Source organism: Cnephaeus nilssonii (genome assembly GCF_951640355.1).
Source record: "Cnephaeus nilssonii genome assembly, chromosome: 17".
Classification (NCBI taxonomy): domain Eukaryota; kingdom Metazoa; phylum Chordata; class Mammalia; order Chiroptera; family Vespertilionidae; genus Cnephaeus; species Cnephaeus nilssonii.
The window spans coordinates 32498925-32525956 of record NC_137088.1 but is presented as its reverse complement, the minus strand read 5'-3'; the positions used below and the strand labels follow the sequence as shown (position 1 = coordinate 32525956).

Genomic DNA, 27032 nt, shown 5'->3' with positions numbered 1-27032 from the left:
CTGGGAACCTTCTCTAAAGCACCATTTCCTCCACTTCCCTTGAGCTCCCATTTATGCAGTCACACATCTCAGTCTTGCTGGGTCACTCCAGGTAAACTTTGCTCCCCAGTCTTTGGGAAGCAGACTCGAAGGGATTCCTTCAAAGCACTCTCTGAGTTGGATGTGGTCAGAGTGGACAATCAGAGATCTCAGCATCTGGTCAAAAGTCCTTCTGGTGCCTAACGAATGGGGAGGCTCTTCCAGGTACCACAAAGCCTTCCGAAAGAAATATTCACGGATGTTGCCCTAACCGGTTTGGCTCAGTGGATAGAGGGTCGGCCTGCGGACTGAAGGGTCCCAGGTTCGATTCCGGTCAAGGGCATGTACCTTGGTTGTGGGCACATCCCCAGTGGGGGGTGTTCAGGAGGCAGCTGATCGATGTTTCTCTCTCATCCATGTTTCTAACTCTCTATCCCTCTCCCTTCCTCTCTGTAAAAAATCAATAAAATCTATATATATAGATATATATAAAAAGAAAGAAACATTCACAGATGTTGACTAATTGTCACATATTGGCGGGATGGACAGGTATGTCCTTATTTTCAAAAAGTACATGGTTCTCTCTGGGTCCTGCTTCTCTACCCACTCCGCCTTAGAATGTTGGTGTGTTCCCGGAGATGAAGTGTTCCGTTTTATGGACCCTGAGTGATCTCATCCATTTCCTTTACCAGAGCTGAGTCCTGGTCTGACCTGATCTCCTAAGCCCTGGATTTGTGTTATCTATTTTCCTGCTGGACTCACATGTCCCAAAGGGGATAGAAACTCAATCTGTCCTAAACCAAACTCTTTTGGCAAGTATCCCAGAACTCTAAGATCTGACGAATGTAATCCACTGGGAAAATCTTTTGGGCTGACCAGATTAGCATAGAGAGACCATAGCTAATTCAGGAACAAGAACCGATCTTAAGAAGCATACAGCAGAGAAAGGGTGAGCAGCAGAGAGAACCTAAGAGAAAACTATGTTATTGTCCAAGGAAGACAGACCCTGCAAAGAGGGGGCCTGGACAGGGCTGCCACAGGAGATGACCTCAGTCATGGAGTGGGAGACTATTTTAGGACTTTCTGGTTCAGGGTAGATGCTTCCTAAGCAGCTGAATAATGAAGACTTTGCCTTCTCAGCACATTGACACATTGAGAACCTTCCCGGGTCCGTATCAGGATCCCAGCGCTGCGAATACATGCCCTTCTGCAGGAGGCAGTCATCAGTGTCTTATGAGTATGATTAGTGTGAGCCAAACACGGAAAGACATCACTCTGAGTGGCCTGAGAAGCTGAGCCCAGGCCTGGCCCGAGTTCCCCAGGTGGTGCAGGGAGCCACTGTTCATTGTATACGGCACTGATGCCATCCAGTTGATCCGTGTTTACACCAGGTGGGCACACCCACCTTCTTGCTGCCTTTCCAGGTCCATTGGTTCTGGCACTCCTGTCATTTACTAACTAACACCTGTGAGTTCACCTTTAGGAGCCGTCACGCCAGTAACTAAGGTTTTCATGCCATTTAAATGAGGTTTGTGGATGGGGTATAAATCGGTTCAATACTGGGAGACTGATTGTCAGTACTTACGAAAGATAAATACCTACTCCATGATCCAGAAGTCCCAAATCTAGGTATATATTCAAGAGAAATTAGTGCATACATCTGTCAAAAGACATGTATAAGAATGTTCACCACAGCCGTTTCCATTATAGCCCCAACTGAAAACAACTCAAATGCCCATCAATAGGAAAACTGACTTAAAAACTGCCTCAGCTGTTTGGGGCTGGAGCTGGGGAGTTTGTGCTCTCACAAATGCCCCGGTTGTCCCAGTTAGTCCTGATGCTCAGTAGGTCTAGGATTGGCTCTGCCTCAGGCCTCACTGCCTCTCAGGGACAGAAGCTGCCGCTTCCCCCGGTACAGCAGCGGGGAGGGGCCCCTCTGTTGGCCCTGACAGGGCAGCTGCAGCCCTGCATGGAGGTCTGGCCAAGTATGAAAAATTGTGCCCAGCAGCAGGCCCAGCAGAATCCCCTGCAAGGCGCTGGCAGACAGCTGTGTCCCTTTGCCATTCCTGCCCAATACCAGTTTCAGGGATTGTTACTTGGAATTTTTTGTGCATTTGACCAAATATAATCATTTTTCTCATCTGTCCTGCGCAGAGAAGCCAAGTTAAGCTGCTGTGCACAGCATCTGCCCCCATCCTTCCACTTGAACACCTTCATGGGCTCCTTCCCATCTAGAGGTGAAACTCCTGGCCCCAGGGTAGTATGGCCTGACCTCTGCTCCTGCCTTTTCTCCAGGTGGTCTCTTTCACAAAACCCCTGGAGCCTTGCTCATTCTTCCCTTTCTTCCCCTCCATGACCCGCAATACCGGAGATCTTCCTTATTCTCTCCAGATCCTATCTCAGCTTAAATATCCCCTCCTCCAGGGTGCCCTCCCTGACTGGCTTGGCCCATAGTCCTTCCTGGAACACTCGCTGTTGTTCCTGTCTCCTGCTATGCTGTGTCCTGTGACCTTCACACATCTGAGTCCTAACAACAAGCAGAGGTCACTTCTCAAGGTCATCAGGCAGTTCTTGAATGTCTTCTTGATTCCTTACCTACACACTCCCCCGCTATGCCTCTGGATTGTCCTAACAATACCCTTTGCCCTTCTTGACCTGCCCTCAAAACTGACCTGCTCTGTGGCCCTTTACTCCTCTATGAAACTGATAAGCCAGTATGTGATCATTTAATCAGGCTACGTAACTTTTCATTTTATTAGAAGAGGAGCTAAATTTTATGGATCATCTGCCTTATGCTATGTGTTTTACCTCAGTTATCTTATTCATCACAAAAATTTTCCATGCCCATTTTATCAATGCAGAAACTAACCTTCAGGGGAGTTACGCGATGTGCCCAAAGCCGCACAGCCAGTGAATGATGGAGCAGGGGAGTGAGATCTAAGCAAGGCATTAATTCTTTCTTTCCTGCTCTGCAGAATTCGTAACAGTCACTAGATGGCGTCGCGAGGCGACCACGAGCCAGGCTTCCTTGGAAGTACGGTAATGTTGATGGGATGCTGAGCCTGAGGTGCCCATATTCACCACCAGGGGGCAGGCGGGGAAAAGAAATGGCACATAGGGTCACAAGGGGCAGCCTAGCTGCAAACAACTAGGGACCCCATTACCTTCCAACTGGGGAAGGCCAGAGTAGCTCACTGATGATTTTAGTTATTCTCAACATACTTCTCAAAATGTGTCCTTGAAATCTTCCTTACATATAACGAAGCACCAAAGTCTTAGGCAGAACTTTAATATTTTTTCTTAACGTAAAGTCATCAGTGTGGTTAATAGAAAAAACCAGACTCTCACTGTGTAACTTCTGGCTTGAGCAACAAAGAGCGCCATTAATTACCGCCCAGTGCCAGAGACTTTACATGCATTGTCTCATTTAATCTGTACATCGTGGAAAGGTTCTGAGAGGTGAAGAAACTCGCCCAAGTTTACACAGCAGAACCAGGATTTCAATCGAAATCAGTCCAACTTCAAAGTTTCTTAGCCTCTTTGAGCCTCAATAGCCTCATCTGTTAAGTGGGCATTATCATAATAACACACATCCCAGTGTTGAATAAGATAATGTAGATGAAGTGCCTCAGAGAGGGCACGGATGTGGCTGCTAAGGTGGGTGAAGTAGAAGATGCTAGTCACCTGAGGTCTGTCACGTAGTGAATTCTAAAACAGGTCCCCAAGCAGTCTCCCTTCTGCACCACCAGGAGCATTATAAATTCTGATGGCAGGTGTTTTTGTACCTGATTTACACAGAGAAACTGAGGCACAGAAAGGGAAAGATTTGGCTGAACTTTCTGAATTGGAGGTGTTCGTTAATTCTCATTGACTCACATACTTGACATTTTTTGAAGACTACCATGTATCAGGCCTGTGCTAGGCACCGGAAAACAGGGATGACTCACACACTGTCCCCTCCTTTCAGGTGTTCTGGGAAAAGATGATTGTCATCATCAGGACTATGTTCTCATCCCCACTGCCCTCTGTATTGTCACCTCACGCATACATCCCTTTATTTGACCTGTCTACCAATTCACCCATGCATCCACTCACCCATCTACCCACCTACCAGTCTATCTATTCATCCACCAATTCCTTCACCTGAGGTCTTCATCTATCCACCTATCTATCCATCCACGCTTCCACCTATTTTTTAAATATTTATTGATTTCAGAGAGGAAGGGAGAGGGAGAGAGCGACAGAAACATCAATGATGAAAGAGAATCATTGATCCGCTGCCTTCCGCATGCCCCCCACTAGGGATTGAGCCTGCAACCTGGGCATGTGCCCTGACCCGGAACCAAACCATGACCTCCTGGTTCACAGTTCGAGGCTCAACCACTGAGCCACGCCAGCCAGGCTCCATCTATTTTTTCATTCATTCATTCATTCATTCATTCATTCATTCACTCATTCACTCATCCATTCATCCATCCACCCACTTGTCTGTACATCCATCTAAACAATGGTTTGGGTATTCTTTCCTCTGAGTGAAGTCTCTCCTTAATGCTCCCACAGTTACTTATGCTTACCCCTATCACATCACTGATTGCTTTGGTTCTAATAGTCTGTTCTCATTGCTGTATTCCCTTCTAAACAGTGAGCTACCTGAGAACAGGAGACTGGGGCATGAGACAGTAAATGCTGTTGAATAAAGCAGAGAAGCCCCAAGTGGGAGCTGGCACCTTAGGGTTTAAGATGATCCACTGGAATGCAGGAGGACAATATTAGATCTTCCATTTGCATTTCATTTTTGAGTAAATAACAAGAGCACGATTAATCATCTCCTGATATTTAATACCCTGATTGGTAGTGGCACAGCTGATATATTGGATAGTCCTGCATCGCTGGCTTTCAAGCAATTGCAAATGCAGTATTTCTTCAGCCATATTATGTCATTGATGTTAATTTTACAAAAGCGAGATTTTTAAATATTAGAATATTTATGTGACTTTGTAACAAGATGTCAAGTGATTAACATTTTTTAATTAGTTGGTGTTTAAATGTGTTTAACATCGTCCCCTGAATTGAATATCAAAGGGCAAAACTGGGCATTATATTTACCAAAAACAAGAGGGTAAACCAAGACAGAAAGCATGGAATTTAGGACACAGCCTAGCAGGGCAGGGGAGTCCAGAATGGCCAGCTACTGGGCAGCAGGTCCCAGAAAGCAGCCAGCTCAGATGGAGCTGATGGCCGGAGAACTCGAGGAAAAGGACTTTTGGCAAGCCCGGTGTTTAGACAGGACGTGCCAAATGGAGCACTGCTGAATTGGTTGTTAAATAGCAGCTAACATGAGCCACTCTTCTTCCACTGCCCCTGGACTTCACCCCAACGCAGATCCTGAGGAGTTAATCCCTGGCAGAGCAGGGGGCTTCCCGCACTCTGCCCTGAGCTTTGGTGGCCAGTGCTTTGTCCGTTCTGGTTGCTCTCTGCTATAAATCATCCAATTTAATTATTGAATTAAATCGGGTTGGTTGGTGATTAAATATTTTTATTGTGATTCCCTGGTGGTTAGAACATCCGATATGATGGAAAGTTTGAAGAAAGAATGAGGATGCCTTATAGGCAAGTAGGACAGGAAAACAAAGGCAAAGAGAAACTCCAGGACAAACAAAAAGCTTGCAAGAAAGACAGAGTGTAGCCCTAACCCAGTGGTCGGCAAACTCATTAGTCAATAGAGCCAAATATCAACAGTACAACGATTGAAATTTCTTTTGAGAGCCAAATTTTTTCAACTTAAACTTCCTCTAATGCCTCTTCTTCAAAATAGACTCGCCCAGGCCGTGGTATTTTGTGGAAGAGCCACACTCAAGGAGCCAAAGAGCCGCATGTGGCTCACAAGCCGCAGTTTGCCAACCACGGCCCTAACCGGTTTGGCTCAGTGGATAGAGCGTCAGCCTGTGGACTGAAGGGTCCCAGGTTCGATTCCAGTCAAGGGCATGTACCTTGGTTATGGGCACATCCCCAGTAGGGAGTGTGCAGGAGGCAGCTGATTGATGTTTCTAACTCTCTATCCCTCTCCCTTCCTCTCTGTAAAAAATCAATAAAATATACATTTTTTTAAAAAAAGAAAGACAGTGTGCTCATAGTATGGTACCCTACCTTGCTGAACCCCCATCGATATTTGCCTAGTTGTAATCACGTGAGCATTGCTCCCAGATTTTCCATTTTTAGACTCAAGCTGTAAACAAAGAACAGAAACCATTCTTGTAGTTATAGAATGAAACATTAATCTTAAAATCATTAAGTAAAGCTGACCAGGCTTGGGAGGAAGAGAAATTAAATAGGGAGAGAAACTAATATCTTCACCTCACCAAGGGAGTGTCAGAAAGATACTGTGGAAGGATGATGGTGGGCCTGTGAGTAGAAAGATCAGAGTATTTACACTTACAAAGGAATGCATATGATCATTTAAATTCAGGTTAATCAGTAAGCTAACTGATAATGCCTAACATTGATAAGTCTAAAAAGCATCTTAAGCCCTAACTAGTTTGGCTCAGTGGATAGAGCATTGGCCTGCGGACTGAAGGGTCCCAGGTTCAATTCCAGTCAGGGGCATGTACCTTGGTTGCGGGCACATCCCCGGTAGGGGGTATGCAGGAGGCAGCTGATCGATGTTTCTCTCTCATCGATGTTTCTAACTCTCTATCCCTCTCCCTTCCTCTCTGTAAAAAATCAATAAAATATTTTTAAAAAGCATCTTAAAATTATATTTCCTGGGGATATGGAGTGAACCACCAGCAAGAGCTCAGAGTGGCCCCACTGGGGGCTGGTGGGGGGCGGGGGGGCTTTCCCTTACAAGCTCTTCTGTGCTCTTGACTTTTAAACCAACCGTGTGCATGTGCTAAAAATTCAAAACGAGCAAGGGCTTTCTTGTGATTAAAGTGGATGAAGTGGAGGCTATTTGACAACACTCCATTCAATGGTGGTTCTTGAAATCAAAACGTATTGACGCTTTGCTTAGAAATCTGTTGCAACTCAAGACCCTCCCCGCAAAACCTTGCCCTCTCTCTCCCTGTTGGGCCTCATCAAGTGAGGTCTGACAGAAGTGGCCAGGTGGGGTCCCAGGGCTGGAAGGCTGCTGCTCAGGTCAGAAAAGAATTGAGGGCTCTTCTCTGGGTTGCATACTGTGTGTGGGGGCAGGGAAGGAATCAGACCAGATCCCACACAGTAGGCACTCAGAAATCTGCCCCCCACCCCGCACCTCCCACACACCCCTAATTAGGATGAAGGGCAGGGGGAGTACAGGGTGAGGGTCATTCCTGGCCAGTGAACAAGGACCAGGGCTACTTGCTTGCTGGACCTGCTGCTCCAGCCGCTGGCACATTTTGCAGCCCCAGCATTCCACCCGGGCAGTTGTCAGCCAGACACACGCACACTGAGACAGGCCTGTCCATCTGCAGGTGGGAGGGCAGGCCCCAGGAAGGCTGCTCCTTCTCCTCTCCTCTCTTCCCCGCCCACCCCAATGTGAAGAGCTGAGGACACGAGTCTGTACTGCATCCTCCAGCCCCTCCTACTACTCCCTTCGGCCCACCCAGGCCCCGCCCAGACACCCAGATTCCGCCCAAGGACAAGGCCCCTGATTTTAAAATAATGCACCACTACCCCCCTCCAAACCCCCGACTCTCAGGGTCCTGCTCCTAGTTATACAGAAACTTGCTACGCAAAGGGTGGTTGTTGGACAAGCAGCACAGGCACCACCCGGCAGCTTATTGGAAATGCAGAATCCTGGGCTCCATTCTAGACCCCCTGCATCAGACTCTGCATTAAAAGTAACACCATGTGAAGGGACACATTCAAGAGGCAGACTCAGTGAGCACCAAAGCCCTACTGTGTCTCCAGCACAGCAATTCTTCCGTTATAGACACAGCAGGCCCTCACAACCAATTGGACTGGAGGTCAGTTCCTCCCAGTGTACCAACAGCAATCAGGGCTTTTAACTACACCAAGACTTTCCACTTAGCCCACAAAGGGGAGTACCAAGAGCGACCACCTAGGGTGATTGGGGAAGCTGAGCTACCGGCCCCTATAGGTCACCGACCACACAAAGCCACTCCATCAACACAGGGAGGCAGCCAAAATGTGGAGACATCCAAGTATGCCACAAGTAGGAGAGATGGATGAAAGCAAACTAATGGACGACACAGTGTTCAGAACCATATTTATAAGGTTACTCAAGAATCTTCTAAAAACCGCTGAGAAACTTGAAGAGACCTTCAAGGACCTAAATGAGAATACCAAAAAAATGGAAAAGGACCAGTCAGAACTTATGCATACACTGTCTGAAATAAAGAATATACAGAGTAGACCACCGCACCCGAAGAGTCAAACCAAAGATCTGGAATATGAGGAAGAAAAAAACACCCAACCAGAGAGGCGGAAAGAAAGAAGAATCCAAAAGTGTGAGGATAGCATAAGGAGCCTCCGGGATGGCTTTAAGCGTACCAATATCCGAATTTTTGGGGTGCCAGAAGAGAGAGAGCAAGATACTGAAAACCTATTTGAAGAAATAATGACAGAAAATTTCCCCCACCTGGTGAAAGAAATAGACTTACAGGTTCAGGAAGCGCACAGAACCCCAAACAAGAGGAATCCAAAGAGGACCACACCAAGACACATCATAATTAAAATGCCAAGGGCAAAAGACAAAGAGAGAATCTTACAAGCAGCAAGAGAAAAACAGTTAGTTACCTACAAGGGAGCACCCATACGACTGTCAGCTGATTTCTCAACAGAAACTATGCAGGCCAGACGGGAATGGCAAGAAATATTCAAAGTGATGAATAGCAAGAACCTACAACCAAGACTACTCTACCCAGCAAAGTTATCATTCAGAATTGAAGGGCAGATAAAGAGCTTCACAGATAAGAAAAAGCTAAAGGAGTTCATCACCACCAAACCAGTATTATATGAAATGCTGAAAGGTATTCTTTAAAAAGAGGAAAAAGAAGAAAAAAGTAAAGATAAAAATTATGAACAACAAATACATATCTATCAACAAGTGATTCTAAAAATCAAGTGAATTAAAAATCTGAGGAACAGAATAAACTTGTGAACATAATAGAATCAGAGGCATAGAATGGGAGTGGATTAATAATTCTCAGGGGGAAAGGGGTGTCTGTGTGGGGGGTACGGGAAGAGACTGGACAAAAATCATACACCTATGGATAAGGACAACGGGGGGGGGAGGGAACCGGGTGATGGAGAGATATGGGGGGAAAAAAGGAGAAACAATTGTAATAATCTGAACAATAAAGATTTATTTAAAAATAAATAAATAAAATAAATATAAAAAAAATAAAAGTAACACCATGTGATTCACATGCACATTAATGTCCGAGAAGCCGTGAGTTAGAATACACCATCTGATAAATCAACTTACACTGTTACAACTAGCCAACGTTTTCAAGTGCTTCCTATGTGTCAGGCTGTGTGCTAAGGCTTTTCATGTCTTGTCATATTTAACTTTCACACGGCTTCACGCGGTAGGGACTCTATTGAACCCACTTCACAGATGAAGAAGCTAACGTTTGAAAAAAGATCAAGCAACTTACCTAAGGTCACACAGCAAAGAGCAGGGGTCTGAAGCCTGGTGATCTGACTCTAGAAAACTCACAGGGCTCAAGACTGAGGTGAAGCCTGGCCAATGTGGCTCAGTGGTTGAACATTCACCAATGAACCAAGAGGTCACGGTTCAATTCCTGGTCAGGGCACATGCCTGGGTTGTGGGCTTGATTCCAGTAGGGGGCATGCAGGAGGAATCCGATCAATGATTCTCCCTCATCATTGATATTTCTCTCTCTCTCTCCCTCTCTGAAATCAGTACACACACACACACACACACACACACACACACACACACACATATATATATATATATATATATATATATATATATATATATATAGAGAGAGAGAGAGAGAGAGAGAGAGAGAGAGAGACAGACAGACAGACTGAGGTGAACTCAAGAACCACTTTTTACGAGGGTGACTTTGGGCATGTCAATAGACTCATCTGTGGAATGAGAATGATAGTGTCTACCACTGGGGTTTTATTTTTCAATGAGAAGATATGCAAGTCCCTAACCCAACAGACATTATTGGGCTCTCATCTTGGAGGCCTGGGCCAGGGATGTAGATGTTGAGATGGGAGATGACTTCATGCCATTGGAGAGGTCGGAGCCCTGGGAGAAACTGACATAGGGGCTGGTTATGGCTGGGGCCTTGGGGGTCAGAGCAGAGAGGTGCTGCTTGGTCTGGGCAGGAGGAAACGCTTGGCTAGAGGAGGTGATGCCTGGGCTGAGCTCTGAAGAAGTTAGGCTGGTGGAGAAGGGAGAGGCAACAACCAGGGCTGGAATGAATGGCAGAGAGGGAGTTTGCAGACAAGAGTACCCAGCAGCCAGGCCAAGAGGACCGGGCAAGGCGGTCCCTGCACCCCAGAGCAGGGCGGGGGAAGGCAGGCAGGGGCCAGAGAGCAAACGGGCATTAGTCTGCCCTTCCCCACCAGCCTGCTTCCTCTGATTTCTCTTCGTCTCTCTTGGCTCCCTGGCTCTTTCTCGCTTCCGGTTTTTAACGGACACACATTTGCTTTCTCCTCTTCCTGCTGCTGGATTTGGAGACGCAGTTTTGGGGGCCAGTGCCTCGGACCCCCACAGTTCCGCTTTCCAGCTTCCTCCTCATATCTGACTCTGGTCTTGGGACCATGGTCCCTACCCTCAGGGCTTCCCACTTGGCGGGTTGGTACCTCCTCCTCCTCAGGGCAAACCCCGGGCCAGGGTTCACAGAGGAGCAAGCTCCTCAGGGGGAGCCTTTGTGCAGAGCCCACACCTGGCGTCCTGATGCCCAATCTCCCGCCCCTCCCTCTGCTCGGGCAGGGAGCACCTTGAGGGCAAAGGCACTGCTGCTGACCTTAAATAAACAGATAGCCAGCCATTTCTCCGGCAGAATGAACTGTAGGTTAGGGACACGCGGCCCACGGGCAAACCTTGCAGAGATCCAGAGGAACACGGAGAAGAGCGCTCTCCTGCGGACTCGGGAGAGGCTGTTGTATGCGAAGCGTTCACTGGAGGAAACAGAAAGTGGCGACTTTCCATTGGCAGAGTTATGGCGTCTCCCATTGGCCCAGCTGTGGGCAGGAGGAGTCTTCTTTGCCTGCCCAGGTAGCGGAGCACCGCTTCCTGGGGGAGATGCACCGCTACTCTCCTCCTGTTGGGGCCAGTGGAGTGCATTGAGTGACAGGTGTGTGGACGTTCTCTTTGAGCCTCCCGACTTCCATTCCCACGCGGCCACGTTCATTTCTGACGCTCCGTGTCCAGGAACGGGGCCTGGCACGCAGTGGCATGAATGGATGGCCTCACAGCCGTATCACAGCCCAGCAGCCAAAGTAAGGACAAGAAAACCCATGGACTGCACCTCCCCGCCGGCCTGCCCGATGGTGCCAGGGCCACAGTGGCTCAGTCTCCAGCTCCCTCAGCCCGGGCTCAGAGCACCTCACCTCCCCCACTTCTGTCCTCCAGGAGGACCCGGTCTCGGCAAAGCACCTGAGGCTGGAGGTGGGCGTGGGGCGTTCCAGGCCTTTCTACCCAGAGGAAGATCTGCTCCCCACAGCAAAGGGGGCACACGGGACAGGCCCTGCCAGGGGGAGGGATAGCCCGGGTGGGGAGATGGGAGACTTGTGATGAGAATACATACTGAATCACGCAGACCCGCTGATTGTTTCAGGGCCAAACCCTATGGTTCCGGCCTCCCAGACTCCACCAGTGAGGTGTCTACTGAGTTCCTGCCGGGGACCCCTGGGAGACCGCCTGCTAGAAGCTGGAGGGCTCTTTGAAATGACTTGTTTCACCTTAAAAATTCATGAGAATTTTGCACTCTCCTTCTGGGCTTGTTTTAATGCAACATCTTGCGTTAAATTACTTTCCTCATGAATGAAATAGAAGCTGTGGACGGGTGCCTGAGTCCCCCCCGTGACTTTGCAATCTGCCGGCACAGGCTTGGTGAGGAGACAGCCGTTCTGTTGTTCTTCCTGCCCGGCTCCCACCACTTTCTGGTACCGTGGTCCACTTTCCTTTTAGGGGAACTAACCCTCCTCTTTCTTTGTCCACAGGCCGACTCTGCCCTCTGTCCCGGGGGTAGACCCAAAGCTCAGCGTACATTCCTCTGAGCACAGTGATTGCTTCAGGAGTGAACACGAGGCCTGAGCTACACCACGGAGCATCAGCCCTAGGGCTTCTGCTGCTTTATATCAGACCAGCTGTCCCAAAGGCCTGTGCAGCGAGGACGGTTAAACTTCTGGGAAACGGCCTAGAAGCTTCGAGGCCACATAGTACGGAAAAGCTGCCTTGGGAAGGAAGCAACCCAAAGGAGAGCAGAACTGAAACCGGGAAAGAGGCGTAGTCCCCACGGGCCATGTGAGTCCCTGGGTCGAGCCATCCCTGAAGCCGTGTAATTTGTTTGTTTGTTTGTTAAACTGGTTTGCATTAGGTTTCTTTCCCTTGGAACCAAAAGAGTTCTGACTAATTCAACTGGTGGACACATGCCCCCATGGAGGCCCAGGCTTGTTGGAAAGAAGTTTAGAGCTTTGGCATGGGATCCAGAAGACTGGATTCGGGTCCTAGCTTTCCCACACACTTGCCGTGTGACTTTAAAGGTTGGATTCGATCATCTCCAGGGTGTTTTTTCCAACTGTAAGATCCTCTGCCTGAAAATTTCATGAAATTTTAGCGAAAGGCAAATTTCATGAATTTAGGTAGAAAGGCCTAAATCCCATCCCTAGACTTGGGATGGGATTCCTGGGCTGCAAAACTGGAGATTCTGACTCTGCATCTGGGTGGGGCTTAGCAATCTGGAATTTTAATGCCATGTCCAGGTGGTTTTGATACATTTCCAGGTTTGGAAACCACTCAGATGCTTAAGTTCTTTTTCTTAAGGCAGCCATTTAAAGATCCATCCAAAAGGAATTTACTTAGCACATACTATGTGTGAGTGGCACCTTCTTCTGACAATGGCCTTCTTGTTGTGCGGGGAGGGTGACCTCCACCCTCATGCTGGACTTTCTGTAAAATCCCAAAGCTGGCTCTGAGAAAGAACATACTTTACTGGCACCACACTTCCTCCAGTCATTCAATTGCTTCATAAATAGCATTTAAAACTTTTTATTGATGAATAAGCTATTCACTGTCCAGTTGGTTCATTTATAAACAGCAAGTAGGTGAATGCGTGCATTTATGTCGCTGTTGCTGTTGACGTCTCATTTAAAACCTTAACAAGACCGTGCCATGGCAACCGTTACTCCCATATTACTAGAATTCAAATGGCTTATTATCAAGATAAACATTTATTATATTAAGGTATGCAATATTAGTGTCATATTTTATACATGGTTACTTGTAGCATGGTTCAGCTCGGGGCCAACACCATATTGAATTATTTAAAGCCATTTCTCCTTGGGTTATTAAAAAGTTCAGTAAAATATATATTAGTGTATAAAATTTTAATGCATAGTTCACATTGCAGTGTTTGCAAGCTCTTGGCCTTTAGAAGAGGGAAAGCGAGGGAAACCAGGCTCCAAACAGACGGTGCGTTTGAGAAGGCGCTCAGTGTACTAGCCCTAATCCTCTCAGTCTTAATCCTCGCCATTATCCCAGTTCCCCGTACATCAAAGCCATGAAGCCAAACACAGCCTGTACTTGGTCTCAGCAGTGACCTCCAACCTGCCAGGCCCTCTGATACAAGTTACAGGTGAGGAGGTTAGAATAAGGGGACAGTCACCAATCATGGCTCTGGGAGCCTACAGGTCCCTAATCTCAGTGACTTGGGCCCCTGTTGACTTGAATACAGAGAAGTGTCCACCAATTCCCTCTGTTATGTATGACCCTATAAGCCTGGGGTCACTCAGGTGGGCAATGAGGCAGGTAGGAAATGGGTAAACTGCTGTTTACCCATTTCACGAATATTCATTATTTTCTTCCCTGAACCACACCTTCCCTAGAAGAGCTAGGTGGGGTTGGAGTACATGTTTTTAAAAAGCTAGCAAATGGGGGGGGGGGGGAGGGCTGCTATTGCCATGGTCCCCTCCTATCTGCCCAGAGACCTCAAATCAGGGTAATAAACTCTACAAATGTCTGGTCACACCAAGGTTGGAGCTGTTGGCCTTCAGCCCGAGCAGATTACTGCCTTCCTCTGAGCCCTCATTTCCCCGTAAATACTTGATGCTGTGAATAGAAGACACACCACACAGACTAGGTGATCTCTAATCATTCATTCCCACTCCACGAATGTGGATTCTCTTCTCCTGAGGTCTGGGTCATCAGCAATTTCTCTTTATTTTTCTTATCTCCCGATGGCTGTGGGTCAAGCTGGACCTGCAGTGAGTATTCAGTAAGTAACTATTCTATGGCAGCAAAATGGGTCGTGTTGTTCATTTCTCATCTCCTCTTCACACCAGGAAACTCTCAGGAGGAGGAAAAGGTAGTTTTCCTTTGGTAACAGATGAGGGCAGGCTGGCTCTGCACGCCTTTGCCTCTGGACACACATGTTAAGAGCTTTGGGGATTCAAGGCTGGAACAGAAACTCCCAGGAGTATTAGGTTGGATCCTAAGAAGTAGATCCTGAGACGAGCATTTGGGGACAGTCTAGGAGGTGATCCCAGGAGTCACTGACAGGAAAGTGACGAAGTGAGAACACGAGGAAAAGGGAGCCAGTGCAGGTGTGTGAATGAGCAGGTTACACGCTCCGGGCTGCATGCTGCGTGGGTGACTGGGCGGTTGTGGGAAGCACAGCTCGGTGTCATCCCACCCAGGTGCCAGGAGATGGCGTATTTACCAGCCAAGTGCTGTTCGCTGTTGGTTGAATGGCTCCCAGCATCAACACATATTAAATACTTAGAGGTGAATCTCACACAAAAAAATGTGTAACACTTATCCACTAACACTACTAAACACCTGTGAGGGAAATTAAAGAAGACTCAAATAAATGGGGAAATCTATGTTTTTCATGAGTTGGAAGACTCAGTATTGTTAAGATGTCAATTCTTCCCAAATTGATTTACAGATTCAATACAATCTTTAGTGAAATCCAAGCAAATTTTCTTTCCAGGAAAAATTAACAATCTGATTTTGAAATTTATATGGAAATACAAAGGAACTAGGATAGTCAAAATGAATTTCATAACGAATGAAGTTAGAGGACTAATACTAACTGATTTCAAGACTTATTATTATGAAGCTACAGGAGTCAAGACAATGACTACTAAGGTATCAAGGTACACAAACAGATCGATGAAACAGAATAGAGTCCACAAATAGACCACACATATTTGGACCGCTAAGTTTTTACAAAGATGCAAAGGCAATTGGTGCTGGAACATTTGGATATCTATATGCAATACTATGATTTCATCAATGCCTTATACAATATACATAAATTATCTTAAAATGGACCAAAGAACTAAATGAAAAACGTAAAACTTTAAAACTTCTAGAAGAAAACATAGAATAAAATCTTTGTGATCTTGGGTAAAGCAGAGATTTTTTTAAATAAGACACCAAACCACAGTCTATAAGAGAACAGATAAGTAATTTGGACCTTATTAAAATTAAAGACATTGCTAAGAGAATGAAAAGACAGTCTCTACACTGGGAGAAAATAAAGCATACATCTGATAAAGAATGTGCATCAAGAATATATAAAGGACTCTCAAAAATTAATAATGAAGACACACCAATTAAAAACGAGCAAATGATTTGAACAGATATTTCAGCAAGGAAGATAGATGGATGGTAAATAAGCACATGAAAAGATGCTCAGCATCATTAGTCATTTGGGATCTATAAATTAAAAACCTCAATCAAATACCACTTCAGCCCTGCCTGTGTGGCTCAGTGGTTGAGCATCGACCTATGAACCAGGAAATCACAGTTCAATTCCTGATCAGGGTACATGCTGGGGTTGCAGGCTTGATCCCCAGTAGGGGGTGTGCAGAAGGCAGCCAATCAATGATTCTCTCTCATCATTGATGTTTCTATCTCTCTTTACCTTCCTCTCCGAAATAAAAAAAACATATTTTTCAATAAAGACATACCACTTCATACCTAAACTTCTAAAGGCTAAAGGCTAATCATATCAAATGTTGGCAAGGCTGTGAAGGGACTGGAACTCTCTCATCGTAGAAAGGTAAAATGACCGAATAACTTTGGTAGTTTCTTTAAAAGTTAAATATACACCTACTATATGATCCAGCATTCTACTCCTAGGTATTTTTACCCAAGATAAAAGAAAGCATATGACCATATGTGAATATTTATAGCAGCTTTATTTGTAAAAGCCCCAATCCAGAAGCAGCCTAAATGCCCATCAACGGTGAATGGACAAGTTATAGTATATCCATCCAATGGGATGCTACTCAGTAGTAAAAAGGAATGAATTATGGCTGCACAATAAAAATATGGAGGCATCGTAAAATAATTATGCTGACAAAACAAGAAAGCCCACTGCATGGGAGAACATATTTGCCAATGCTATTTCAGATAAGCGTTTAATCTCCAAAATTTACAGAGAACTCATACAACTTAACAAAAGGAAGATAAACAACCCAATCAAAAAACGGGCAAAGGACTTAAGTAGACACTTTTTGAAAGAGGACATCCAGAAGGCCAAGAGACATATGAAAACATACTCTAAGTCACTAATCATCCGAGAGATATAAATCAAAACCACAATGCGGTACCATCTCACACCTGTCAGAATGGTTATCATCAACAAATCAACGAATGACAAGTGCTGGCGAGGATGCGGAGAAAAAGGAACCCTCGTGCACTGCTGGTGGGAATGCAGACTGGTGCAGCCACTGTGGAAAACAGTATGGAGTTTCCTCATAAAACTGAAAATGGAACTCCCATTTGACCCAGTAATCCCACTTCTAGGACTATATCCCAAGAAAACAGAAACACCAATCAGAAAGGATATATGCACCCCTGTGTTCATAGCAGCAAAATTTACAATAACTAAAGTTTGGAAACAACCTAAGTGCCCATCAGCAGATGAGTGGATTAAAAACTGTGGTACATCTACACAATGGAATACTATGCCGCTATAAAAAAAGAAGGGAGGTGGGGGGTGGGGGGGTTAGAGAGCAACCAAAGGACTTGTATGCATGCATATTAGCATAACCAATGGACACAGACACTGGCGCGGTAGGGGCTTGTCCAGGGTGGGAATGGTGGTGGTGGTGGTGGTGGTAGGGGAGTCAATTGGGGAAAAGGAGACATATGTAAAACTTAAGATAATAAAAAAATAATAATTATGCTGAATGAAAGAACCTAGATAAAAAGAGCACATTAAAACCCAAATATGTTTGTTAGTGATTAAAAATGGAAATAACAAGATACTAAATTCCAAGCTTAGATACCAGTACTGACGAGCACATCAATGACAGAAAATTATTAGTGACCTGGAGATCAAACCAGGGGATTTTATTTCTATTTTCAAAGGTTGGTGAGAAATGGCAAGTTGATTTCAACAGTCAGAGTCTCCTTGATTATTAACTCATGTGATCAGATGTAAATGTTCATCTTTCCAAATCAAGTCACCTGCAGAGAACTCGTCCTTTTTTCCAATTTTAAACAGTAAGAGTAGAATGAACACTATAATAAACTCTCATGCTCCCATTCTTCAGCTTCAACAATTTTCAGCTCATTGCCTATCTTGTTTCATGTACGTATCAGGCCCGACATCTTGCCATTTCACCTGGAAATATTTGTTTGTATTTCTACAAGAAACAAATTATTTTCAGTCTTTGTTTTAAATTCCTAATCATTCAGAACCAGTCCTGGCAACTTCATCTGAAAACCTTGGCGGGGTTTAGAAAGAATGTGGGACTCTCTTCTCTCACACATTGATAAAGGAGAAGGGTTTACCTGCCAAGAAATTTTCCTTAAGGAAAAAAAAAAGGCTTATCTTCTCTGTTTACAAAAAAAAAAGTTGGTTTTTCTGTAACTAGTGGCAGTGATATCCTTTCAGGCTCTATGTGGAAGTCCCAGGGGTCGTTGAGTAACACGACCATTATCCAGGAAAGGAATGTGCATTTTTAGATGGAAATGTGAAATTCTAGAATCTAGTCCCTGTGCGCAGTCGGCTCGTAGGGGCATCCGCACTTGCTGAAGGAGGCCACCTGATACGGGAAATCGCGGACCAGATGTTGTGCTCCTGTGAGTGCCTCTAGGACATCGGCTCTCTGGAGATGTTTTCACGAGACACTGGGATTCTTTGTTCTTCAAAACCTTCAAATCTCTCAGCTTCCTTTTTTTCATTTTCCCCGCTGTGGAACCATCTCTGTTCTCAGATGTAATAACTGTGCTAACGTTGCTGCCAAGGGAAATACTGCATTGCATCCAAAGCCTTTCTAGTGAGAAAGAAGTACCTTTTTGAAAACAGAAATTTAGGGATCCTGCTCTTTCCTTCCTTTTTTTTTTGTGTACACTTAGGTATATGTACATGAGGGGCACTTCAGGAAAGAGACCACTTAAATCATAGGCCAAGTGAAATGTGTGCAAAGTTGATGGAGCACCCAAAGGCGATCAGAATTAAACTGTAACCGGTTAAATCCAACCCCCACAGCCTCGGTTGGGATCCTGGAGCTGGCTCTTGCAACAGCCGATGGTTAAACGTTCAGAAATTTTGCAAGTTGGTTACTGATTACATTAAAAATTAAATCATATAAACTCACCATTAAGTAAGCGGTATTAAAAACAAAGGTTAAAAAACACACCAAGGTAATACTCAAAATTCATCCTGTTTCGATTCGTTTACTATCATCTTTGCCCTTCAGGTAATTTCCATGTATTGTATCTAAATGGTGAAAATACTACTGATCACCTTTTCCCAACTCTGCATTTAGTGGCATCACAGTGGAGCTGGAACTTGGCTGTGGTGGGAGTATTCACACCTGCCATGGCTCCTGCAACAGCATTTTAAAAACCCAGTTCCAGGCCCTGGCCCTGCTGCTTCCTGCTACACCGTGGATTGTACTTTGGGAAGAATGCCATTGTGATGTGGCCTAAGGCGTCTTGGAGAGGTTTCAGGTGTTTAGCATCTGATGTTCGGATGGGACAGCTACTGGGCCCTTAGTACACACGTTTGGAACAAATTAGCTTTTCCTTATTTATACACTAAAGTTTGGGATCTTTGCCATTAAAAAAAATAAATAAACATAGCAGATCTACAGGATAAAGTCCACCACATATTCTTCTCTTGATACCCATAGGTCTACTATCCTTCCTTCCCTGCCCTGCTCTGTTAGGACCTCTATGGATGACACCAATCAGGGTCCCTGGCCTGCTATGCTCCCAAGGGTTTCAGCCAATGGGAGGCTCTGATCGAAGATGGGAGGCGGGACAAGAGACAGGTCAGGGTATTTATGCCTGGCTCCCTCCCGGCCAGGCTGTGGTTGGCATTGGCAGTTGGGTGGGTGGCTCTCTTATAGGTACAGTTTCCTTTTACTAATTACCGCTTCCTTCCCTTAGCCCTCTGCCCCTAGGGATGGTAAGTTTTCCCCTTCCACGGATACCAGCCCAGGTGCTTCACCTGTTGCTGGTTTCCTGAACCCTGCCCATGCCCCTGTCCATAGCCCCTTTATTAAACTCTCCTCAGCCCCCATTTTGAGCAGGCTGGCTGTTTCCTCCTGGATTCTGACCCAGACCAAGCCTTTATTCTTGTGTGGCTTACAGGACCCCCATCCTTCCTCATTGCACCCTTTCTCCATACAGCTTGCCTCCATCACCTGAGACTGGTCAACGTTCCTCTCACACTCTCAGCCCTTCTCACCTGTATGCATTGCTTCTGCTGTGCCTTCGCTCCTCGGGGCCCCGATGCTCATACTGGCAGCAGGAGAGAAATACCCCTTGGGTCGGGCACAATCCTGGTACAGAGCCATTTTCTGGCTTAAAACGATGGCTGAAAGGCAATTATTTCCTTCAAATGGCATCCCTGTGCAGCAAATCATTAGCGTATTTTCTTCCCTGGATGGAAAAATACCCAGGCACAGACAGCATTACTGAGGCCTCCATGCTGGTTAGAAGAGTGGGAAATGCTTACCTTGCTTCTCCCACAGCCGCTGACTGGGCTGGGCGCTCAACCAACACCAGGGCTGCTTCTAGGAAAAGAGCCCTATTTGTTGGGTCGACAAAGGTGAGGACAGTTGTCAAGCCAGGGCTGGCTTGTCACTGGCTTCTCTACTCCCAAAACCCATCAGAGAAGGGGTTGGGGGAGCCTCCAAATCCACCATCTTACTTAAGGAAGCAGGGTTTGGAAATACCAGGGACCAAACCATTCCGGTAGTCAGGTCTCACTATCTCAACTTCTATTCAGAACAGGACATTCAAGGGCAAACCATTTGCAGTCTGCTCTGTACTTACCAGTCTAGGTTATTCTGATGGATTAAGACAATGCTTTCTGGGAAATTCCCAACACACCACTGGCCTCACAGGTCAGGAACCAATTAGTCAAGAATTGTGCAGCATCAGGGCCGAAGCGGCCGGCCCTTCCTCCCCCGGTTGGGAGAGAAACCGGTTCGGCATCACGGAAGGAAGGAAGGAAGGGCTCCCTGGCTTTGGACTTAATCGCGCCGGTGACAACTGCCATTCAGAACCCGCCCTTCTCTGGGAATGCTGGGTGGGCTGGGGCGGCTTTCACTGGCCTGGAATGTACATTCTCACCAACAGCAACTGCGTCCCCACTGGCGTGACTTAATTAAGCAGCTCATCCCGCGGGGCTGCCCATTAGAATCACCTGGGGAGCTACCACGCTGGGCCCCACCTCCGGAGGGCGGCCTTTAATTGGTCTGGGGGAGGGCCTGGGCACTGGGCTTTTTACAGATGTCCTTACGGGATTTTAATGTGCACCCGGGCTTGTCTCACCCTGTCAGCCGGCTCATAAAAGAGGACCCTGGAATCCTGGTCCTTGTCTTGTGGGAGTTCACTGTTTAACCAGAGACACAGACAATTGTGGTGTTCAGGCAGAGATCTGGGGGACTGTGGACTTCTCGGTGTCTAAGGCTGTGAGATACTTCACAGTCAATTCCAGAACTAGCAGACTCCCCCTGAACCCTCCCAGGTTTGGGGTGTGTGTGTGTGTGTATTTATTACCCTCTGATGTGTGTTATGGTTATAGTCTAGAGCAGCGGTCGCCAACCAGTGGTCCATGAGGTCCGAAAGGTTGGTAACTGCTGGTCCAGAGAGTCCAACTCCGAAGACTTGACCCAGACCCAGGCAGTGAAAGCCCATGAGAGAGGTTGACTAGGGGATGTCCCGATGCGGTGCCGTGGGACTCACACCAGGGCTCTTGCCCCCTAAGCCTGAGGCCAGGCCTCTGCAGGAAGCTGCTTCCCACAACCTAAAGGAAGGACCCACCCAGCGGCTGAGCCCAGCCTCCAGCCCAGGTCAGCAGGGTGGGAGAACATGGCCCCTGGCGGCATGCAGCATGGCTGGTTCTTTGGGTCTGCCCTCACCTAAGTGGTCTTCCCTAAAGAAGCAGGTGTGGAGGGTGCCTCTTCCTCCAGGAAGCCTTCCGCGCAGGCCCATGTGAGCTTCCTCTCATTTTATCAGGCTGTACTGTCTCCCCCCCGGGGACGGGGCATATCTGCATGACTGCTGGGTCCTCGGTACTCATTCTCTTGGCACAGTGCTGGTTGGTGGGCCGCACGGCTGAGTGGAAGTTGTGCCAGTCCTGCCCTGTCCCTCAGTCTGGATTGGCTCCTTCCGGCCTTGAGCCTGGCTAAGCCACACACTAACGCTTCAGCAATCTGCACGGCTCCTTGGGGACGAGGTCACTTCCAAAGTCACATCCAGCCCCACCATGGGGCCTACTCTGAAATGGTTGTCTTTAGGGTTTGCCCTGCTTGGCCCTGTGTCCCCTGCAGAGCTGCCCTTCGGACATCACAGCCCTGGCCTCGGGAGCTTCCCCTGTTTTTCCACCAGCACGGCCAGCTTCCCATGGGCCCAGGGCCCGGGCTCAGTTCTCTTCCAGGGCAGGCCTTTGTCAAATGGCTAGAGTTTGGGCTCAAGTGGGGACAAGACAGAAGAGACGAGAACAGCAGGGAGAGGGAATCTCATTCCTGCCTCTGAGTGTCTGGGGAAGACCAGCCAGGTTGACAGAAGAAGGCCCCCCCACCCCCACCCCAAGAGCATGAATAAACAGCTGAAGGACTGAATGACACACTTTATTAGAAACGTTCCTCATTCATCAGTCAAATTCACATTAAAGTGGGGGCGGCAGTGCCGTCTGGGGCTCTGAGATTCCACTGCTGGGACAATTTCCAGTTAAAAATGAGTCTGGGCAGAGCGCTCGCAAACACTCGCGGGGTGCCCAGAGGAGGCGGTCTCAGCAGCAGCATCCTTCTGGGAGGGGGCCGGGCTTGGAGCAGGCAAAGAAGGTGCCTCCCACGTCCACCCTTCCATATACAAGGCGGCCCCCACGGGCCCCACGCTGATAAATACACAGCACGTCACACACACATTTGAAACGAACAAGCTCGTACAAGTCTCCTAAAGTGAAAAAATAATTTGCTCCAATAAAGCTTTGTGGCAACCAGGCTGCATCCTGAGTGGATGGTTGCCTAGAGACCCCCGGCACCCCCGGAAGTCTCCCCGGGCATCATCCACCAGGGGGTTGCAATGCCCCCTACCCCCCCCCCCCCATTAGCACCTTTGGACTAAGAACTGCCCTCACTCCTCATACTCCTCTCTGAAAATGCACCTGCTACTTAAAATAATAATAAAGAAACACTCTGTCCCTGGGGTGAATTCGTGAGACTCAGCTTCCCTGAATAAGAGGTGCCTGGGGCAAAGGGGGAGGGTGCAGGGGGTGGGGGTAGGGGGGGCAGGAAGGCAGTTGACACAGGTAAGTAAACGACTTTCAAAGAGGTAAGCCACAAGGCGGCTAAACACTGCTCGGGCCACTTGCCAGCTCTGCCTTCGGGCACCCCTTTCCCAGGGGCAGAGTCCTAAAGCATCGGGCTGCCCTACAAGGGGTGAGGGCCCAGAGGGGACCCGGTGGCTGCTGTCAGCATTCATTATTCAGGGGCAGTTTCTCCCCCCGCTGGCCCTGTCTGCTCCGGGCACACCACAGAGAGTCTCCTGCCCCAATGTTTTATTCATTCTCTTGAATATGGAAACAGGCTCTCAGATCAATCCGATCCGATCCGATCCGATCCGATCCGTGGCTGCGGAGTCCAGTGGGCGGGCGGGCAGAGGCCCCGGGTGCTTCGCGGCTTGCAAGGCGGTGTCGGGACTTGGGAGAGCTGCTTCGCAGGCAGCCAATACTGTTGGCAACAGACATTCATTTTTACAGCTGGGAATGCGTACTGGCCTGTCAAAGAACAAAGTTCTGGGGGAGCGGGGTGAGAAAGACCCCTTCCTGAATGTTCTGTGCGCTCGCCCGTGAAATGAGAGGCCGGGCCCGCGGCATGCCCGCGGCTGCCCGTCAGCGCCCCCAGCCCTGCTCACTGGTACTGCAGGTAGTTTTTGAGAGACTGAGGCAGAGGCAGGGAGCCGATGTCCGGCAGGCGCTGGCGGCCCAGGGCCAGGCGGATGGATCTCCGGCACAGGTCCATCAGCGGCAGGGGCTCGGCTGCAAGAGAGGGAAGCAGGTTAGAGTCTCGCCAGTGCCTTCTCGCACCTTCTCCCCACCTGTCCTCCCACCAACCCTCTGTGCACCGCCCACCTACCCGCTGTGCACCGCTGGCCCATCGGTAAAGCGAAGCAACAGTTCGCAGGTTTGCGGCGGGGATGGGAGGACCTGACAGGTGCACAGTGCCTTGCCCGGGCCACAGAACGCCGCGGGAGCGAGCTCGCGAAGCGTCGGTCCCTGCTCAGGGCCTGTTGGCCCCGAGCACCACCCCGACCGGACGTGCCCTCTTCCTCCATTCAGACAAACAGCAAGGATTTTCCGTTTCATTCACTTAACGATGAATTAGTGACAAGGAGACTGTGAACTTCCTAAAGGACGTGACCCTGACTCATCTGTCCCAGGCCCCAGCTGAGCCTGTTACCGGGATGACCCAGTGATCACCGGTTCAATGAATGAACGGACTTGCTGCTCCGGGCACCTCCTCTGTAGCTGCTGGAAGCTACTGAAACAAATTGCTCTGACCCGGCAGCCCTTCTGTCCTGGCTCCCTCCTCTCCTGTCCTGTAAACTCCCCGAGAACAGGGCATGTTTTAATGGACAAGAGGCGTGTGGTGAGAGTTAAATGAGTTAGAAAGTGTAGAGAACTTAGCACAGCGCTCAGCATATAGTAGGTTACGTAAACACCAAGTCTGGCTTTCTCCCGCATGCCCAGGCCTTTGTTTGGTTGCCCTGGTGAGGCAGAGCTCGGGAGGACTGTTAGCAGGAGAGGCTCTGGCTGGCAGACAAGCAGTTCCTTTTCTGATGGGAGATGGGCTTGCATTTTATATTAGGGGGAAAAATTGAGCTGTTAAAGTTTGATAATCATTGTCAAAGCTTAAAAGCTTTCTTAATCACGTTAATGCTCTAGGCACATACTAGGTCCTCAGTGCCCCAGATGCAGCCTTATCAGCACCCTCGGCTCCCTGTGTGCTCCCTGCCTAATTAGGGGCTGAACAGACGGGAAGGTGGCCTTTTATCTTCACTCCTCTGCAATCACTGAAATCAACCCAGAGCCCAAACTCCAAAGGCAGAGGGAAAGGAGGGGCTGCAGTTCAGAGCACCTCTTTAGATCTCAGTGTGAAATATCAATCCTCTCTCCTGATTCCCATGACCGCACGGCAACCCCCAGTGCACAGAGAAAGCCCTGGTGCCGCTGCGGAGCTTCCAGCTCGGAGGACGCCAGCATCGCCGGGCCCTCCCTCCAGCTCCTCCGCCTCAGAGCTGTCAAATATCAAGGTTTAGAAATGGTGGGCGAAAGGGGCCACAATGCTAATCTGACTGGCTCAGGGAAGGCCTGCCTGGCGGCCTTGCAGACCTAGAGACCTAAAGTAACCACAAAGGATGGTCTGAAATGAAGACTTTTAAAATGAAAAAGCAATTTATGGTGAGTGGTCATGTCCTAGGCCGGAATTTCCCCTGATAAAGGTTAATCTTTACTTTAACTGGGCCTATTGTCTTTTTCTATCTATGATAACTTGGAATGTCAAAGTAATTTTCCTTTTTCTGGGCCCCTCAAAGCACAGGCACTGCTCTGTGGAGACCACAAATCCCCTCATTGTCATTGAGTTAATCGTTGACTGTTAACGACCCTGTGCCCAGCTAAGTAAAAGAAGTGTCTATCATTTTACTTTTTATCCAATCCCAGAGGTTTCCCCGCTTTGCTTCCTCCCTCCTCCCTAAACCATCACCCGTGGATTTTGTGTAACCCACTTATGTCTCCTCTTTTGACTGTAATGTGAAAAACAAGGTGCAAAACGGCCATTCTCAGGAGCATTATCTCAGTCCATTGAGATTCTGCTTCCTGGCAATTGTTGACAGTTTGGCTAAGATAAACTCAGAAAAAAATTCCTCACAGGTTTGAATGTTTCTTCCGTTAACAAAATGATCAACAGAGTGATGAGAGGCATTCTCAGAAATGCTTTCTGACTAAAGATAAAATTTAAAAAGAATCATTGTTTGCAAAAGTGAATATCCAAATGGCCAATAAATATATGAAGATGGGTTCTACTTCCTGAGCCACCAGGGACATACAAATTAACACTATACTGTGACTCTCCGAGATGCCAACCAGGATGGCTAAAATGAGAACAAGACAATAGCAAGTGTTGGTGAGGATGTGGAGCAACTGGAATTCTCATAATGCTGAAGGTGGGCGGGTAAACTGGCACGCACACTTGGGAAAACTGGAGGCATCTCCTAAAGCTGAACTTATGGCCTGCAATTTTACTCCCGGGTGTACACATGTTCACCCAAATGCACATACACGAATACTCCTGGAGGTAACCAACTGCAAACAACAACTTTACTATCCACCAACAGTGGGATGTCTATATAAATGTGTATCTTCACAGAGTCAAATACTAATCCACCATGAAAATGAAGGAACCACAATTGCATGCACAAATATGGACGAATCTCTCAAACATAAGTATGAATGAAAGAAAAGTACATTTTGTGTGACTTTATCTGTACCAAGTCCAAACACACAGAGGGATGAAGTTAGGCAGTGGTGACGTGGGGGGAGCAGTGATTGGAAGGGGGTACGGCAGGATGGAGCTCCTGGGGGGCTGGTATTGTTCCCCTTGATTTGGTTTGATTTCTGCCAGTGCGTTCCGTTTGTAAAAATCATCAAGCTTACTCACCTGAGATGAGTCCACTTTCTGCATAAATGTCAAGAACAAATTCACTGTAAAACAATGAATCACTGAGTCCAGAGTGCTTCATTCAGCTCCCTGCTGGTCGAGTGTGGATACAACACAAGCCAGGGAGGGCAAAGTAGGAAGAGGGGGGCTGGCTTGGAATCCTGGCTCCTGCTCCCACCACCAGTGGGTCAGAGAGCTGGCTCACGTTCCTGGAGCCATGTTTTTCTCATCTGTGGAGTGGGGAGAGCAAGGCCTCCATCATGCATTGTGACTATGGCAAGACAGAGCATGCTCCTTTCCTTGAAGGCATTCTCTTATTTCATGCCATGAGCCTAAGAAGTACGTTTAAAAATAGTAATAATTTGCTTATTTGTGGTTCAAAAATGCCTCGGTACATCATACTAATTGTCGACAATGCTATGCTCTGGTTGAAGATTTATTGGAGCCGGAGCTGGATGTCTGGTTCTGTGTTAAAAATATCACCAGGCGATCATTTCCAAAGTTCTCCAGTGTCCTGCATTTTCCACGTTTCTCCATCACCATCCCCCTGCACGGCCCCAAGTAAGCCACATTACTTCCCAGGACTCTGTTTTTCAGGCAGTAAAACGGGGGAGTTAGCTATCGGGCTATGAAGGTCTATGACTGTGACAGGAATGAGGAGATCTTGG

The 27032-nt window shown here is 47.6% G+C and overlaps 1 protein-coding gene across 1 annotated transcript in view; it reads right to left on the bottom strand.

Moving 5' to 3' along the window:
- Window positions 1-23556: 23556 nt before the first annotated feature.
- SPSB4 (splA/ryanodine receptor domain and SOCS box containing 4) overlaps window positions 23557-27032 on the bottom strand; it is a gene marked incomplete at both ends in the record, with an annotated part of 50820 nt that continues 47344 nt past the window's right edge. Inside the window, one exon of the mRNA XM_079794617.1 lies at window positions 23557-23684. Coding sequence (XP_079650743.1) covers window positions 23557-23684 — 128 coding nt within the window. The remainder of the gene's footprint in view (window positions 23685-27032) is intronic.